The sequence below is a fragment of the Mandrillus leucophaeus genome, unplaced genomic scaffold (genome assembly GCF_000951045.1).
Source record: "Mandrillus leucophaeus isolate KB7577 unplaced genomic scaffold, Mleu.le_1.0 Scaffold30, whole genome shotgun sequence".
Taxonomy (NCBI): Eukaryota; Metazoa; Chordata; class Mammalia; order Primates; family Cercopithecidae; genus Mandrillus; species Mandrillus leucophaeus.
The window spans coordinates 4,932,609-4,951,560 of NW_012103143.1; the positions used below are offsets into that span (position 1 = coordinate 4,932,609).

The 18,952-nt window shown below is 55.6% G+C and overlaps 1 protein-coding gene across 1 annotated transcript in view; it reads right to left on the reverse strand.

Annotated features, from left to right (window-relative positions):
• SHANK2 (SH3 and multiple ankyrin repeat domains 2) overlaps positions 1–18,952 on the reverse strand; it is a 669,522-nt gene that overhangs the window by 356,277 nt on the left and 294,293 nt on the right. The window contains exon 12 of the mRNA XM_011987076.1: positions 2,439–2,757. Coding sequence (XP_011842466.1) covers positions 2,439–2,757 — 319 coding nt within the window. The remainder of the gene's footprint in view (positions 1–2,438; positions 2,758–18,952) is intronic.

Sequence of the window (18,952 nt, forward strand, 5' to 3'; positions counted from 1 at the left end):
GTTTTACTGTGTTGGCCAGGCTGGTTTTGAACTCCTGACCTGAAGTGATCTACCCACCTTGGTTTCCCAAAGTGCTGGGGATTACAGGCATGAGCCACTGCACCCGGCCCCTTATTTTATAATTGACAAAGAAGAGGCAGATTGGGTTTTAGCTGCCCAAGGTTACACAGCTATACAACGGTACAGTCCCGAAGCGTGTATGCAGGAGGCCAGGCAATGAGCATTTGAGGCAGGCTGATCACCATGATGACCACACACACCACACACACACATACACAATGATTCTCTCTCCTTAACATGCACACACACGTCTACACACCTGCATGCACGAAGACAAATGCACACACACACACAAAAACACAAAAATGCGTGCACATACGTACACAGGCATGCACACACAAAAATGCACACACACGTGTACTCCATCCTCTGCTCCCCACACATGAAAAGGGAAACAGGGACGGTCAGACCGTAGTTGCAACACACCTGGCTGCTTCTCTGTCTCCTGAGTCACATCTCGTCTACAGCCAGCTCAAGTCCCTGGCCATGTTGCCTTTGCTCTCTTATTAGATTTTGTACTAGGCGAAGGGGACACACACTTTCTTAAAACTGTAGTCAGAAGTCTCGCTAAGTGTGTGAAGTGCAATTGGTTGCCTCGGGGGAGCCCTTTAATTTAGCTTCCCACTGTTCTCAGCACCTGGGATTCCTCCCTCGGGGTCCTTCCAAGCAGGAATCTAGACCAGAGGCAGCTGGACCTCCTCGTTTGGCTCTGGTGGGAAGCGTCCATGGGCTAAAGACCAAAGCGTTGAGAGGATGGGGGTCCACCAGCTCTAAGAGGGTCAGGGCTGGACCCTGCCTAGGGGCCAGGAGAAGTGGGCTCTCACCGGCACCTTCTCCCCGCCGGCCTCCTTGGCTGTGACTCCAAAGCTTGGGCTGCTGGTCATAGGGTGATCAGCCCCTCCTGGGACAAGGTGAGGCACTGACCCCTCCTCCAACTCACGTGGAGCCTGCCACGTGGAGCCCCTGGGGGCAGGGGTGGTGGCGGTCTTCCTCCCTGACATCCCTGACCTTAGCTGGCAACAGAGCGTGACCCAGGCCTGCAAGACTCCCCACAGCCAGGCTGTGGACCCCGAGAGGCTTTGAGGCCAGGGAGGAAACAGGAAGCAGGCAGGATGGGGGCGAGAGTCAGGGGCCCCAGCACTGAACGCCGACATCACCGAAAACACGGCAACAGCCGGGGAAGCACAAGTCCAAGGCCCAAACCCGAGGGAGTGCCAAGTCCCCAGACTCCAGAGCCAGGGGCCTGTGCCGAGTCCTGCCCTTGCTACATCCCGGCTGTGTGACCTTGGGCTCCTCATAGAGGCATCCTGCAGCAAGGAAGCCAGCACGGCGATCTCCTGGAGCAGCAGTGCCCATGAGAACCTGGAGGCGTCTGTGGCAATGGCCGCTGCCCCTGCAGGCGCAACTTTCATGGCTGGAACCAACACCAACCCCAGCACCTGGGGCCCCGACAATGAGTGGACCCCTGGGAAGTCTCTTCCTCGCCTGAAAATTCCAGGAGGCGGTGTGAGAAAGGCAGAGACCTGCTTGGGAGTTGGAGCTCTGAGTGCAAATCCAGTTCCCCTGGCTGCTCAGGAGGCAGGAGAGTCGGGAGAGACCCAGACCTGGAGTTGGATGCCCAATGGGGTGCTGGGCAGGAGACCACAGGCAGGTCCCAAAGTCTGCCCTATGCTGCCCACATCCTTGTCTAGGAAATGGAACAAGGCACAGGCTCCTGTCACCTGGGGCTGCCTCAGAGACTGACAGACCTGCCCTCTGTGCTCCTGCCATGCTCGGCTCAGGCCTGCAAGAGCTTCCCTGTGGGTAGCACTACCTGAGACCATCCCTGCAGCTGCTGAGACAGCCAGACACCAGCGCCCTGAGCCAGCCTCTCCGGCCCCCAGTGTTCTCCTCTGGGCCGGGTTTCTCCCCGCCACCCCCATGTGCACCCTCACTTTGGATATGGTGTGTCTGCAGGCTTGCAAACGTGGCCCTCGGGAGGGCACGCACCCCTGACCAGGCTCGCAGCCCTGCCTCTCTCCCTCTTGACATTTCACTTAGGACCAAAAAGTCAGTGCACAAGGAAAGGAAACGGGACCCAAGACGCCAGCCGCATCCCCAGCCCACCCCAGGATGCTCAGCTCAGCCTCCATAACCGCCCCGAGCTATCATCATGGGCCTCCATGAGGCTCGGGAAGGTGACCCCAGTCCCCGTGCGGGAGACCGTGTCAGCAGGGGCACTCGGCAAAACTCAGGCATGAAAGTGTCCTCAACACCCGCATTGGAATAAAATGGGCTTCCTTCTTTCCTTCTCAACCTCTGGGCCAGCCCCAAGTTGGAGGAGCTGGGACCCCCAGCACATGGTGGTCTCCCACCCCTTGGCATGTGCCACTCCTTACCCGACATGCCAGAGAGGCTGCGGCCTCTTGCCGTCCTCGCCTGTGCCGCCCAGCCTGTTGAGTGATGGGGACCGGCTGCGGGGCCCGGGCACGTAGCTCCCGATGGTCTTCGCGGCCCCCTCAGGCTTGCTGGGCATCTGCTGCAGCAGCTGGGGTGAGAGGCTGCGGTGCGAGGTGGCCGTGGAGCAGACGGCCCACTCGGGAGCGCTGGCATTGAGGTTGTTGTCACTGTTGGAGCGCAGCAGGACCCGGGGGGCGGCCAGCGTGTTGGGGGGCCGCCGCCGGCGGTTGGAGTACGCCGGGGCCTCTCGGAAGGGCACTGGGGAGAAGAACAGCGAGAAAGGCCGGTGAGTGCATCCGTGTCGCGGTCAGCTGGGTGGGGACCCTAGGGAGGTGCAGGCCTGCGTGCGTCCAAGCCCCCATGCGAGCCCAGCAGAGGGGAGCTGTGAGTTCTGGGCCGAGACCCCAGCTGGACTCCACCAGGCCCAGAACTCACCCCTGACACGGAAGCAGAGAGGCAGGCTGGGGACACAGAACGTCTCCATGGCAAGGAGCTCAAGCCAGTGCTTCACATGGAAGGGACACGGGGTCTGAGCTTCCATCTGGCCCGTGAGACGTCCGGCTGGCTTGGGCATGTGTAAGGATGGGCCGCGCCATCACACAAAGCAGGAGTGCACCGAGCTGCCTGCCACAGGGCCCCCCTCCCCACAACCTAACCTGGGCCTCTGTGATGGGCTGAACTGTGTCCCCCTAGTTCATGTGTTGACGTCCTAACCCCTCGTTTTCAAAACGCGCCAATATTTGCAGGTAAGGTCTTTACAGAGATAACCTGGGTGGAGAGGCATTAGTGGGGGCCCTGATCTCATAGGACTGGGGTCCTTATAAGAAGAGGCGATGAGGACACACACACAGAGGGATCTCCCCATGAGGACACAGGGAGAAGGTGGCATCTGCAAGCCACAAAAGGAGCCTCAGGAGGAACCAGCCCTGCGATGACCTGATCTCAGATTTCTAGTCCTCGGGACTCGGAGGTGTAAATATCTGTTTTTTGTTTGTTTGTTTGTTTTTTGTTGCTGCTGTTGTTGTTTTTGAGACAGTCTCACCCTGTCACCTAGGCTGGAGTGCAGTGGCACAACCTTGGCTCACTGCAGCCTCTGCCTCCCAGGCTCAAGCAATTCTCCTGCCTCAGCCTCCTGAGTAGCTGGGATTACAGGTGCCCTGCCACCATGCCTGCTAATTTTTCTATCTTTGGTAAAGACGGGGTTTCACCATGTTGGCCAGGCTGGTCTTGAACTCCTGATCTTGTGATCTGCCTGCCTCGGTCTCCCAAAGTACTGAGATTACAGGCGTAAGCCACCGCACCCGGCCAAGATCTGGGGTTTAAGCCACCTGTCTGTCTGTGGTGCTCTACCATGCAGCCTGAGCCAACCATGCAGTCTCCGAGTCTACTGGCTGGATGATTCAATCTCAGTCTTTACTAAGAAGGCGCCTTCCTCCCTCCCACCAAGTGGGGACTGTGTGAGGAGGCAGGGGCTGAGCACCACTTATCTGACATCCTACAAAGCTCTAGACGGGGCCAGGCCCTCACTCTCCTGACTCAATGAGCCCAGGGACTCAGAATGAGAGCAACAGCCCCTGGGAGCTTTGAGGGGTGGCAGCCACACCACAGCTGCCTTGGGTCACCCAGAGTTCCTGACACAGCAAGCGTCCTTTCCAAGACAGAGGACCTCCTGAAAGGCAGCCCTCCAAGCTCTGCAGGAAACAGCAGAAACCACCACCACCGGCTGGCCAAAGGCACGGGCTTCTTCCCGGCCCGTGATAATCACGCCTGCAGCAGCTTTTCACCGGCTACAGGATTCAGCCCTTAGGCTTAAGCCACGCTTGGCTCCAAAGTTTGCACTGACAGGACCAGGGCTACCATCTGACAAACTGCAAGGCAAGAGAAAACACGCGTCCTCCCTGGGAGTGGGTCTGGGGGGACCTTCATGCCTCAGAGGAGAAGAATCTCACAAGTAGTTTGGGACACAGGTGGCAATGACGAAGGTCTTGGGGACATGGATGGTGCTGGCAGAACTCACGGGGGATAGAGGTGACGCTGGCAGAGTTCACAGGGACGAAGATGGCACTGACAGAGCTCATGAAGGAAGTTGCATTGGCAGAGCTCATGAGGGTCAGAGGTGGTGCTGGCAGAGCTCATGAGGGTCAAAGGTAGCACTGGCAGAGCTCATGGGGGTAAGAGGTGGCACTGGCAGAGCTCATGATGGTTAGAGGTGGCACTGGCAGAGCTCATGGGGGTAAGAGGTGGCACTGGCAGAGCTCATGAGGGTCAGAGGTAGCGCTGGCAGAGCTCATGGGGGTAAGAGGTGGTGTTGGCACAGTTCATGGGGGACAGAGGTGGTGCTGGCAGAGCTCATGGGGGTAAGAGGTGGAGTTGGCAGAGCTCATGAGGGACAGAGGTAGCGCTGGCAGAGCTCATGGGGGTAAGAGGTAGCGCTGGCAGAGCTCATGAGGGTCAGAGGTGGAGTTGGCAGAGCTCATGAAGGACAGAGGTAGCACTGGCAGAGCTCATGAGGGTCAGAGGTGGCGCTGGCAGAGCTCATGAGGGACAGAGGTAGCGCTGGCAGAGCTCATGAGGGTCAGAGATGGCGCTGGTAGGGCTCATGAGAAACAAGTGGTGCTGGCAGAGCTCACAGGGACAAAGATGGCATTAGCAGAGCTCATGAGGAAAAGAAGTCACGCTGGCAGAGCTCACTAAGGACAGAAGTGGTCCTGGCAGAGCTCCTGGGGGAAGGAGGTAGCACTGGCAGAGTTCATGGGGGACAGGGTTCGCACTAGCAGAGCTCACTAAAGATAGAGGTGGCACTGACAGAGCTCCTGAGGACAGAGGAGGTGCTGGCAGAGCTCATGGGGGATGGAGGGTGCTGGCACTGCTCACGGGAAACAGCTGAGACCCAGCACACCTTCCCCACCTCCCCAGGACACAGGGCAGCCCTGGAGACAGAGCTAGAGCCAAGCCTGGGGAGCCGCACAGAGCTGCGCAAAGCGTCCTGAGGTTGGACACTGGACTTGGCACAGTCGGATGTCAGTGCCTGCTGTTGGTAAGAACCTGGAGGTGGCACACTGGGGAGGTCGCGGTCTCACACCTGCTCTGATCTGGTTCCTCTGTGAAGCCTTTCTGTCGTTGAAGATGCCCTGCTAAGCAGCCGGGGCTCCTCAGCGGCGACTTTGATCCCACTCCTAATTTCTCAAAGCACATGGATCCATGAACGCCACCCAGGTGGCCGGGGAGAGACAAGGAACGGAAAAGACTGACGGCACCCTCCGTGGACACCTCTCCTTCCAAAGACCCTCGAGGGTCTTGGCCTGGGATCCGCAGCCACCACCCACAAGTAAAACCTGAGACAGGTCACCGAGTCTGTGTTTTGTTGGTCATGAGGGAAAACCACATTGGTGACCCTCCCTCTGGACCGGCAGAGACTAAAAAAAAACCTTGTAGATCACTGAGTGTTCGCATGGAGGCTTACAAAGATACGACTGGCCCAGAGGGCTTCCGGGTGATCTGGGAACTGCCTGTCATTGGAGGGGGCTGGGCGGGTGGATTAAAAGACCTTGCAAAGGGCTGATGAGCCCACAGTCTCAGAGAGCGATTATCTTTCATTTACAGAGATTACGTGTTGGAAGACTGTATTGGTGTGAGAGCCAAAATCTCAAACAGACACAGCCAGCAGGAAGCAGCCGCAGAACCCCCAGCTTCCTGGGGCACCCAGGAGAGGCCAGGGCTCTCCCTACCCACGTGAAGGAGACATCACAGGGCCCCCAGTCACCGAAACGCTGCCTCCCACAGCCGACTGCCTCACGCCCAGCCTCTCCGCCCTGACAATACAGCCAATTCTCTTTTTCTGACCCTTGTAACTGGGGGAGGTGTGCACAGCCTTCATAGCAAGTGATGGCATTTGGGGGAGTCCTGGCAGTTGCTAAGATAAACTCATTAGGAAAGAGAAGTCTATAGAACAGAACAGAACAGATACAGAATTAACCTAACACCAAAACCCCCAAATTTTCAGGCTGTTCATGGATTATAAAAATCGAAGTCCCGGAAGGTGAATTTTGGTGAATAATGTCAGAAGAGATGGGCACAGACAAAGGTGGTTATTTACATACATTCCTAAGACTCTGTCAGAAGAGTAGGGACTTAGAGAAGGGGAAGAATTCGCATGGGGGGGCCACCCTTGGAGGATTAAGGAATAAAAGAGCTGGGACATTTTCAAATACATTTTACTCTGTGGACCAGGCAAGTTACTCAAACGAAATCTCACCGGTGACATCAGTGCGAACATTTTAACGAAAATCACCTCGCTTAATTACCAAGATTCATATTAAATTAGTTTCCTGAGTACTGAAATGTCTTCAGTGTTTATTTTGCTGGAAGCTGGGGCTGGGAAGCACCTTCCTCATTTCTTTAAAGTCACATCTTTATATGATATCTGATTTCCTAAAATGAGAGCCTTCTGACAAAACTGGAACCATCCATGGAAATGATGATTTTTGTGAAAAGGGTTAAAAATAACTGTTTTCTGTCTGAAAATGATTAATATTCCACCCAACTGTTTCCTTCTTTCAGGCAATCTGCACACTCTAAGTAGGTGGATATTTTCTTAGCTGGCTTACATGCATTTATTTATACATTTTTTCCCCACAATAAAAATTACACAAGGTATGACAAAGAGCATGTGCACTTTTAAAGTTGGCCACGCTCCCTTCCCATCCACTCCATGTAACTGCAACCCAGGGATGGGAGAGCCGGGAGCGGCTCGGAAGGTAGCCACCCATTCAGTGCAGCCAGCCATGTGCCCCGACCTGCCTTGGCCAGTGCCTAGCAGCTCTCTGGTCACTGAGGACTACAGTCAAAACTTCCTTTATTTTCCCTAGGACTTAGTTCCTAACACGCTCCGTGGCACGGTCCCCACGGATGGCCATTCCAGAATGCAATCCCACAAGGGCTGAGGGCTTGAAAGCAGCACACAATAAGGAAAGACCTTCCACAGCGTTACATCCGGACCAACTCAAACCAAACCATATCCCAAACCAAAGTCATTATCCCCTGACATGCCAGGGATTAACAACTGGCAATTTTAGGAGGAACTGGAGTCCTCCCTCTCCCCTACCCCGAGAATCAGCAAGCAGCTGCTAATTCCCATGCACCCGGCTCCCGACAGCTTTTTCCTTACCTTCCTTCTTGGTGAAGGCATTTAACAAAGACTTCATTTTCCCTCTGACTTTGGCAGCGGTCCGCTCATTATATAACCTTCCTGGATGGGAGGAAGGACAGGCGTGCAGCCCGGCCCCTCGGTGCTAGAGCAGCTGGGACCCGGGGAGAGGTGGCGGGTGTCTGGGCACGGTGCACTTCCGAGCATAGCTGGGCATGCCAGACCCAGCGTGCTGGTGACAAAGCCCACCCCATATTCTGTCTGTCAGCTGGGAACCAACTGCACGTAGACGGGCTGCTCTCAAACCCGGCTACCTCTCGCGGCGCGCGTCATGTGAGCCGGGCTACTCTGCTTTTGTGCTCAGGGCATTGAGGAAGAGGCACCGCGGAGGGTTAACGCAGATCAGGCGTCCTCGAGCTGGCAGCTGGGAGACGCCGGGAGGCATGAGTGATCTCAAGCCCCAGTTATCCAAGGAAACTCGGGCTGGTGCTGGGCGCTCCATGCGCCTGTGCCTAAATATAATGCACTGTGCTTTTCTATTTTTTAAAAAAAAAAAAATTTTTAAAGAAAAAGCCAAGTTTGTTTGTCAGCTAGCAGATGTGGTAAGACAGACAAGGGGGAGGGAAGCATCCAAGTACCAGATAAGCTTCACACCAGACCCACGTTCCCTGGGCAGACATGGCCAGCATTCTGGAATTTCTGAACACGACCTATATTTCTGTTCAAAAGAATCAGACACAAGTGCCCATGACTTCTCTGGCTCCCCCTCCATCGAGGTAATTACCCTGGAAAAAACAGGACTCCACCCCCTCCTAGTTTTTTTTTTTTTTTTTTAAAAGAGAGAGATAAAAAGACAATTAAACTGAGACCCTGCCAAGGATGGCCCCGATTCCAGGCAGCTGATAAAAGCGAGCTCCTCAGGGTCACTTTAGGCATTTCCAACCCAGCAGAAGAAGAGAAAAGAGGAAAGCGATCCCTTGGAAGCCCTACGTGGAGAAAGTCAGATTTATAAAGCGAACACAGAGAAGTGGATGCAGGCTGGTGCCCTATGGCAGGTGGACAGTGCATTATTTCTACACCAGGAGAAGGAGCTTCCTGAAGCTACATGGAGCATCCAGGGGCAAGGTTCTGTTGCCTGATGCCTCTGCTGGGCTGTAATTTAGTGTGCTGTTTTTTTTTTTTTTTTTTTCCTGGTTGCTAAGAGAACTGCTTCAGAAATTTAAAACATACACACACACAGACACACACAGACACATACACACACACACACACAACCCAAAATCGGAGAAAGATGAGACAAGACAAGGAAAAAGCAACCAGAGCACTGAAGTTTAATTCCATATGGTTGACACACTTTGTGTCAATAAAAATGGCGCTGTGAGAACGAGAAGGCTGGCCTCCCCCAGGAGCCTTTCCCCGAAGGCATACCGGGGACGGGACAGTGGCATTCCTCGGTGAGGGCCTCTGAGCAGAGACTGCCACAGAATCACTGAGGGTACGCCCTGTATCAGCTGAGCACTCGAACAGCATCTCTTGGCCGGGCGTGGCGGCTCACGCCTGTAATCCCAGCGCTTCGGAAGGTGGAGGCGGGTGAATTGCTTGAGCCCAGGAATTTGAGACCAGACTGGGCAACACAGTGAGACCCCATTTCCATGAAAAATAATTTAAAAACATTAGCCGGGTGTAGTCGTGCGCCTGTGGTCCCAGCTACTCAGGAGGCTGAGGCAGGAGGATTGCTTGAGCCTAGGAGTTCAAGGCTGCAGTGAGCTATGACTGTCCACTGCACACCAGCCTGGGGACAGAGCAAGACTCTGTCTCCAAAAACAAACAAACAAACCCCACAGAAACCCAGAAATAGCAATAAACCTCATCTCTTATTTAACTCACACAACTCATGAGCCATGTCAAAACTCTGCCAGGGGTGACATTCTCACCCTACCACGCGTCGCCAAATCACAAAACCGAGTGAGTCGAAGCCATTTCTAAGACTTGCATTAAGAAATGGTTCTGAGGTCAGAGTCACCAGCGTGTCCCACAGGGTTCATGCACTTGGACACTGTGAGCAAGGCTGAACGGCTTCCAGAAGAACCTTCCTCAGATGCACAAAACCTCCCCTACTTTGAGAGGCCTGACGATGTGTCCTCGGGGTGGACCAGCCAGGGGGGCCAGAAGCTTTCCAGATGGTGAGTGTCTAGTTCATTGCTATGTGCTGGCCTGGCTGCCTGCCCTGGCTGGCGAGCGCTGGGAGGCTGGGACGGGGATGCCACCGTGTCCGTATTGGTGTGTAGAGGGAGCTCCTCCAAGGCTGGGGGACCCGGCTGGTCGTGTGCTCAGCCACGTGAGCCCAGAGAACTCACCAAAGCTCAGGGAACTCTCGGGGAGACTCAGTGACGCTCAACACCCCCTCCATCTGCCACTGATCGATTCCCTCCCAAAAGCAGACAGCCTCATCCCAAGCCAAGTTTCTGAGCCAATCACTGCTCTGGCATTGCTGCCTTTGCGGCCTGCAGCAGCGCGGGCAGAGCCTGCACGTTTTTGGGCTGGTGAGGCCAGGATGGCCCTTGGCCTGAGGCCAGTGGTGTCCTGTCATCGCTGGTGGCCTTGCTGGCCACGGATGACCTTGGGTGGAGGGTGTGGGGAAGAAGCCACTTCCCGGGGGCCATGTGACAATCTTGCATCTGTTCTGGACAGATGCAGGGGACAAGATGGAGCCTTTTTCCCCTCGCAGGGGCCTCCAATGTCAAATATGCCAAAGGACCAAGAAAAGGCCCTGCCCCGTCTAAACCAGAGCAGAATCCAGACCCTCTGGACGGGAGCCATGCAGCGGCACCCACAGCTGGCCCGGACAGGACCCTCAGCGACCGCCATCATGTGTGTGTGCAGCAGCCGCTCCTGGAGGGGCATTTACTCACAAGCAGGAGGCCAGGCAGGGGTTCCACGAACCTTGAGCTGCCCAGGGAGAAGGGAAGGAGCCTTCCCGAGACAAGGCCCCGCCACCAGGAACACGGCTGGCTTCCATCCCTGGTGTCCCTCTGCCCCATCCACCCCCACCCCTGCACCCCATGTCCCACCCGGTTTGGGGGCATGTGCAGAAGACAGCCAGATCTGAAGACCCAGGCCTGCTTCTCAGGCTGTGCAGGGGTGAGGGGCGGGGCACGATGAGGCTTTGGACACTGGACGATTTGAGGAACCCAGGGAACACCCCCAGGCTAAAGGAGCCCTTTTCCAGACACCTTCAATTCTTTCAATAAGCAGACAACTCTTCCCGCCCACACTCGCAGGAGGCTGAGTAAACCATTCACAAAGATCAGGAGCAGCAGTGGCTCCATCAGTCTCATGCACAGACCTACTGAGTGCCCGGCCCTGGGCCAGGCTCTGCCACACGGGGGTCTTCTGGTCAACCCCACAGAAATCCTGCAGAGGGTATTGGGCCATTCTTGACACCACCCTCCTGGCCATGTGGTAGGCTCTCCATGGATACTTCCAGCGACAGGGGGCTCACTACGTGTGTGCAGGGGTTCTCGCTGTCAGACGCGGGCAGCAGCCTCTATGAGCCTCCTTCCCCCACACCCACCACCTGCCCCCGTCCCCAGTGGGTGCAGACCACTTCCTCAATTGCCGGGAAGTCTGGCGCTGAAGGCACAGTCTCTGCCTCGACAAACACAAACCCCTGTGCAGCCTCCAGGGCGGTTTCCATCTGGTGTCCCCGTCCCTGCCCTCCTGGGGGAATATTTCCCTTCCAGCCCTGGGATGTGTCCATGGGAACATCAGCATTCCTTCTGCCCCTCGTTTTATGAGCGCATTTGCAGCCTGAAGCCTGCCCTGCCTGCCTGGCTGGGCGGGAAGTTCTGCGTGGACAAACGTTTGGTGTGAGTGTCTGGGGTCTGGGCTCTCACAGACATCCACACTTTGGGTTATCGCAGGAGACAGGCGCACCCCTGAGACCCAGGTAGACAGTTCGCACCCTCCTGCTATCTGCACGCAGGCCCGGCCCTTCACCCTCTGAGCCACGGAGACCCAGAAACCTGCCACAGACCAGGTGACCTTGGAGAGCTGGGGCAGCAGAGGCAGAGGCGGGAGCAGAGCCTCTCGCAGAACTCCGGGAGCTCACTAGCACCGCTCCCATCTCTAAAGCAAGGATTCCGAGGACGACCGAGCGCTAGTGGTTGAGATGAAAATTAAGACGAAGATAAAAGATGAAACTTAAAAACCCATTTTCCCCTGAGGCTTCCAGAAATGTTTTTCTCCGAGAAAAGCCTCAGGCTTTGGGAATGTCCCCGTGGAACTGCCATCCTGGGTCCCTAAGACCAGCAGGAAGGCTGGCAGACGAGACGGACGAGGTTCAGAGAGGCTGAGCGCTAAGCTGCCCAGGGTCCCCGGGAAGGGTCAGATATCCCTGCTGCACCCACATAGGTTTCCATGCGTTGGAGCCCAAATGCCCACAGCATGGTTGAGCCTTCCCTTCCTTCCTCCTTTAGACCCTCTGTTCCTACAGCGATCCTGTGTGGAGGGCCTACAACGACGCTGCAGGCTTGTGCTGGCCACATTCCTACTGAATGCAGATGAGGTTTTATTTCAAACGGATTTCATTCTGGAAAAGGGAGAGATTGGAGGGGAAGAACTTCCGGGTGTGAGCTGGGCTGGGGGCAGGCGGGTAGCAGAGAGGGTGGCAATGGGAGTGGTTGCTGATGAAGCTATCTGCCTGCCTGCCCACACGCCCACCCATCCCAAAACGCAGGCGAGCACCTTTTGAGTCTGTCTATTGTCCATGGACAGACTGAAAACCAAGAGAAAAGAGGAGAGGGAGGCTCTGAAGTCAGAGTTTCCAGAAAGGAAAAGGGTCACCCCCAAATGAACCCCAAACTCTCAGTCACCAAACCTGGCCCCACAGACACCAACTCAGCTCCATTCAGCCCAGCTCCAGTGCCTGGCCCTTGGTGCTTTGTGAGCCAGTGACATTCAAAGCCCCGTGCCCCCTTCCCTCCCTCCCTGCACCCCCTGCCCACGAGCACCCCACAGATTCACCCCATACACTGCACCACCCCCTCAAACCCTGAGACTCACTAAGCCCTTTATTTGCCATGTCTTTTAACAACTGCTTGACAACGGGCTGAAAATAATTTCACTTCTTGCATAAAAAAAAGCTCTTCGCACATCAGAACATTTCAAGGTGCTCTGAAGTCCTGGCGGAGAGGCCGTACCAGGTGTTATAAACGTGCCTGGCGAGACTCAGAGGTGCGCACGAGTCTCAGAAACACCCCCTGTTCAGTGGCGATCAGACACCCGCCTCCACTTGCTGCGGCTTCAGTGCCCATGTGGTTTGGAAAGAACCGGACGTGGGAGTCAAGATGTGGGTTTGGGTGCTGACTCTGTCTCATGCCCCCTGCAGCCATGGGCTGGTTGGACACCCCCTGACCCTGTTTCCCCATCTGTAAAGTGGGAAGAGCACAACTTACTCCACAGGGTAGAGCTACCCGAGCTCATGTTTGAAGCACAAAGGAGAGGGGCTTGGTGCACGCAACACTGTGGGGACACCTTTAGGGGCAAGTCTTAGCTTTGTGACCCCAGAAAAGTCCCGTGACCTCTCTTTGCCTCTGTCTCCCAGTCTGTTTAATGGGGATATTAATGGTGCCGCTTCACAGGAGAGTCATAAGGATAAAGTAAGTTAGTATTTGTAACAGTAGTACCTGGAGGCAGTGTCAGTGATCACTGAATGAATACATTTAATTTTTAAAAAATCTGTAAGCAGATAGCAAGGCAATCCTCCCACTTTGCCCTATCTCTATAATAAACAAGTCCTGGTCTGTTGCTCACAATGCATTCACATTATCTTTCTGGGTGCTGCCTCCTCCAGGAAGTCTCCCTGACTGATCTAGGCAGCAGACAGACCCCTCTCCTCAGGGCTCCTGTGGCAGCCGTCAGCCCTCGGGGCATGTTGTGGAGCCAGGAGCCTCGCAGCTCCTCGAAGGCAGGTTCCGTGCCCAGCCCTCCTCCTTGCCCTGCACGCTGGCAGTGATTCTTAGTGCTCTGGAGATGAATGAACGAATGAATGAATGAATACATGCATGAGTGAATTAACAGAGGGGGTGAGTCCCAGCTTCTTTTCTGAGTGTTCCACAGCACTTTACTAGCTTCACCAGGCTGGCCTCTAGTTGTGCTGCTCACCTGAGGCCAGAAGCCACCTTCCTTCTCCAGCTCCCATCCTACCCCACCCCCACTTCTGCCCAGGGCCTTGCATGCACCCAGTGGAGGCCCAGGGAGGCCTGTGCTAAGCCACAGCCATGCTACCAGCTGCCCCAGACCCTGAGAAGGTCTGTACTGCCCTGCCTTGCCCCATGAGCAGATGCAGCCAGGACAGCATCCTCAGCATCCTCACTGCATCTACAGAGCAGCTAGGCTGTCGTCCTCAGCATCCTCACTGCATCTGCAGAGCGGCTGAGCCAGTGTCCTCAGTATCCTCACTGCATCTGCAGAGAGGCTGAGCCAGTGTCCTCAGCATCCTCACTGCATCTGCAGAGCAGCCGGGCCGGCGTCCTCAGCGTCCTCACTGCATTTGGAGTTCCCCGCACCCCATGTCCTGCCTGGAAACAGCGAGGGCTCATCTCTCAGCTTCCCTGGCTGCTGGGGTTTCGAGTTGGAGCCAATCAGACACATGGACCAGGAAGGCACTGATGCAGGAGGAGCAACTCACCGAAGCCAGTGGGTGTGGCACGCGGTTCCAGCACAATGTCAAGCTCCTGCCAGCACCTCTGCCTGTGCATGGCACCAGGTGCTCCACAGAGCCCACCTGTGGCTGGATGCCCTGACTGGCTGCCCCGACTGGCTGCCCCGGCTTGCCGCAGTTTCCGGGCCTGGCTCTCCAGCCCTGTTGGAGCACAGTGACTGCCTGACATCTGTCAGAATCTTCCCTCTCCTGCATCAACAAGCCAGGGTGGACTCTACTGCTGGTGACCCAGACCCTGACCGGCAGAGCCCATGAGGCTGGGTCTCAGGGAAGAGAGCTGGGCACGCCACATCTCTCAGGGAGGCCTGTGGTCCAGGGACCCTGAGAGCGTCTCTGCAACATCTGCAGCTGGACTTTCTGGGTTCAAATCCCACAAGGCAACTGTCCACAAGTCACAAAATGTCCCTGGACTCTGGATCTCCAAAAACAAAGCAAGCACAGTGATAGTGGCCACTTCAAGGAGCTGCTCGGGGGGTTACGTGCTTACTGGGTGCAGTACTTACGCACGGTGAGCACTCAACAGAGGTTAGCTGCTGCCACCATGACCACGACTGAAGTTTGTTTATTATTGCTGACTGTTCATTATTGGGATTACTACAACAGCTTGGTGACGAGGAAGGTCCTGACAGGCATTCTCAGTCTCTCTGGGCAGCTCAGGTGGCTGCAGGTAGTAGAAGGCCATCGGGCCACTAGAGACAGGGTCCTGACCCAGGCCAGGACAGGGTCATCTCCCCAAGACACTGCTCCTGTGTAACTCAGACCCGGGCCCTCCTGCCAGGAAGGAGCTCCAAGTTGAGGAAGGCACAAAGGCCAGCTTTGAGCAGTACCTTCAACTTAAACCCACGGCAAAAACCTCAGCGTGATCACACCCAAACCAGAAGGGAAGAAAATAAAATGCTGGGATGTAGGAAGCAATGCCAAGAAAATTCGCACGGTTTTGGGGCAGAGGATGCCCTGATATCCCAGAGATTTATTAAGGCCCCACCCCATATTTCAGGGGTAGATGCAGGGGAGCACCTGAGCCTACTTCCACCTGAACACAAAACACACAGGAGGTGGCTCTAACTCTGTTCAGACTGGAGGCCCATGGGAAGCTGAAAAAAGAAAAGAAACTCTAGAGGGTCTCGGTGGCCCACCAGCCCCAAGCTCCACTTTATCTTGCAGAAACAAAGACTGAATGCTGAGAAAGTGTGTACGCAAGAGCCTGAGCCAGCGGGGGCCAAGCCAGGAGCAGGGGTGGCAGGTGCAGGGCAGGTACAAGCTAGAGCGGAATTCTTCCTGCCCATCCCCCACCAGATCCAAAATAGCAGCTCTTGTTTCTTTCCCTCGTAGCTTTAGATAACTGCAATTTAAATATTAGTAGGCAACATTTCTCCATCTCACAATAATTGTTAAATGAATCATGCTTTTATAAATAACGCAAGATATAAAAAGGCATCTCAGCAATAATGCGGGGTTATCTTTGCACAAAGAGGTAGGAGTCTGTGGCGTTTGTAATGTTCCCATCGCTGGAGTCATTGAGGGAAGCTTTGCTCCTGCAGGATTGATGGAGGCCTGTGGAAAATCGGGGTGAGGGCACTGAGGAGAGGGCATCGGAACCTCCCACAGGGTCTCTCTCCCTGGTTGGATGGAGAGCTGCAGGGGACTGGGGGTGTAACTCCAGGAGATACCACTCACCAGTTTTCTGACCCTGAAATGGGCTTTAGGGCCAAGAACACGGCTATTTTGGGGGGCAGTGGGGAGGAGCTCTGGAGGGTGAAAATGGGTCTGACTACAAAGAGAAGTGAGGGGTTCCCTAAGGTATATTCTAGACGAATCACAGCCTCCAGACGCTGCCTCCTCTGCCCTCCCTCCACGCAGCTCCAGCCTTGGCCACAGGCTCCCTGCAGAGCCACAGCCCCAGTGCACAGGACGCTACTGTGTGCGGGACACGCTGCCCTGACGGGGGAGCAGGGGTGGACCCAAGGGGTGTGCACTGGCTTACGGGCAGCATGAGCCACCCCTGTGGTGGCCCTTCTGAGAGCGGAGTGACTGTGGATACCTGGGCCTCCCACAGGGGAAAATGAGGCTTATATGCTGAGATGTCCTCCGCCAGTTCTCGAGGACACGGGCTGCTCAGTCAGGAATCACAACCAGGGGCCGAGGTGTAGGCCAAGTGGGCTGGGGGCTGATGGAGGACCCCGGGGGTCTGAGTGATCTTGCACCATGAGAAGAGGTGTCCAGTCCCTGGGAGGAACCAGAGCTGAGCTGGGGGACCCCTGTTGGGGCGAGCCATCCTCTTTCCACAGGACCTGATGGGGTCCTTTGTTCCAGCTTCTTATAAAAGAATGAAATCTGAGCTTGGTGGTGGAAGATGTGAGTCCTGGGTCAGTCTCTGACTCAACGCGGGGCTCTGGAACTCAATTTTCTCATCTGTAGAGTAGGGTGACCAGCCCTCACTCTGCTGAGGTTTCATGAGGTCTCTGAGAATCCCACAGGCTAGAGAAACCCAGGGAGGAGAAGCCTGGAGATCTAGGGACCGAGTGGACTCCCTCTCGGACCTCAGCGGAGGCTGGGGGAGTGGGCACCCTGAGCCTACCGCACCCTAAGCAGGGCAGCAGCTCTCCCTGTCTCAAGCCACAGTGGGGTGGGTGCCCACCACATCCCCTCCCCTACAGGAGGGCCCACCAAGGTGCAGGAGGGACTCCCAAAATGTGGGTGGGAGTGTCACTCCGTTTCCAGCCACAGACGCCCTTTCACAACATGGCCAGCTTGCCCACGGGGGGCCGAGGGAAGGCTCAGCTCTCAGTCCTTAAGGGAACGTGCCCGCTGCCTCCACTTCCTGAGCAGCTGCACACTCAGAAGCAGCATGGCCCCTTGGCCCTGATTCTCAGGCCGGCGCCACACAACTGCCACTGGGCACAGAGGGAAAGCTTGGGTGAGGCTGGGGGCGAGGACGGTGCCTGCTTCCACCCTTGCTGCTTGAGACCTCAGGCACGTGGCTGTGCCTGTCCGAGCCTGAGCCTGCAGGTCGGAGAAAGGATAATAACTGCAGCCGCCTCGAAGGCCAGCAGTTGTGCAAGTCAACGTTTACAGAGTGCTAGGCATGGAGGAAAAGGACTTCCCGTGGGTGGCCCCAGGTGCCACCCAAGGCCTGGACCTCTATATCTTTCCTGCTGCTCCCCATGGGTAGACGCTGTCTGGAGGGCCCTGTCTGCCTCCATCACAGCCTCTGCTCACTGCTCACAGGCTTCTCACTGCTTGGGCATTTGGTGCCAGACTGCAGATGCCAGGACCACACAGAAAGAACCACTGCAGCTGCCCAACGCCTGAGTGTCCCAGGACACATTGAAGGGCAAGGCCCGCTCAGCAGCTCCCCTCACGGAGTGACTTACTCAAAGTAGCACCTGAGACCATCAGAGGCCAACTACAGTCACCAAGTCCTGTGGCCTGAAGGTTTACATCCCCCCCAAATTCATGTGTTAAAGCTCTAACCTCCCATGTCATGGTATTTGGAGATGGGGACATTGGGAAGTAATGAGGGTTGGATGAGGTCAAGGAGGTGGGACCCCCATGATGAGATTGGTGTCCTTGTAAGAAGAGACTTGAGACTTGGTTGCTCTCTGTCTCTCCACCATGGGAGGGCTTGGCAAGAAGGCTGCCGTCTGCAAGCCAGGAAGGGAGCCCTCATCAGACACCCAATTAAGATCCAATCAAGGCTGGCACTTTGATCTTGGACTTTCCTTAGAACTTCGAGAAAAACGTTTCTGTCGCTTAAGCTACCAGTCTATGGTATTTTTGTTAAAACAGCTGCAGCTGATGAAGACGCCAGGCAGACTGAACATGCCACTGCCCCCTTACAGGCCTCTAGGGGACTTATGCCACTGCCTCTGCTGCTCCTGCTCCTCCACATGCCCCCTCACCCACACGGGCCCTGCCAGCTCCCTCCCAGTGCTCTGGACACACCTCTGCCCCTGCTGTGCCTGCCTTCCATCTGGCACTCCTCTGCCTGCTCTTCCTGTGTCTGGCTGCTTCCAACTCCAGGTCTTGTGCACTCGCACTCAAGGTCAACACATGAGGAGGCTTTCCTTGGCCATCCTGTCCAAGAGGGTTTCTCTCTTATTCTCCATGCTAGCCCCCTGTGACTTTTTCCTTCATTCTATTTATTGAATATTGAAGTCACATTAGTTTTAAGTTTGCTTATTTGGTCTTTCTCCCGCAAGTAAAATGTCTGTAAACTGCGGACAAGGGCAGAGTCTGTCTTAATCACCACTGCATCAGCAGCACAGAGTCCAGCCCCTCTTAAAGATGTGTGTTGAGGCCAGGCATAGTGGCTCATGCCTGTAATCCCTGCACTTTGGGAGGCTGAGGCAGGCAGATCACTTGAGGTCAAGAGTTCAAGACCAGCCTGGCCAACATAGTGAAACCTGTTTCTACTAAAAACACAAAAAATGAGTCAGGCATGGTGGCACACCTGTAATCCCAGCTACTTGGGAGGCTGAGACAGGAGAATCACTTGGACCCAGGAGGCAGAGGTTCTAGTGAGCTGAGATGGTGCCATTGCACTCCAGACTGGGCAATAGAGCAAAACTCTGTCTCAAAAA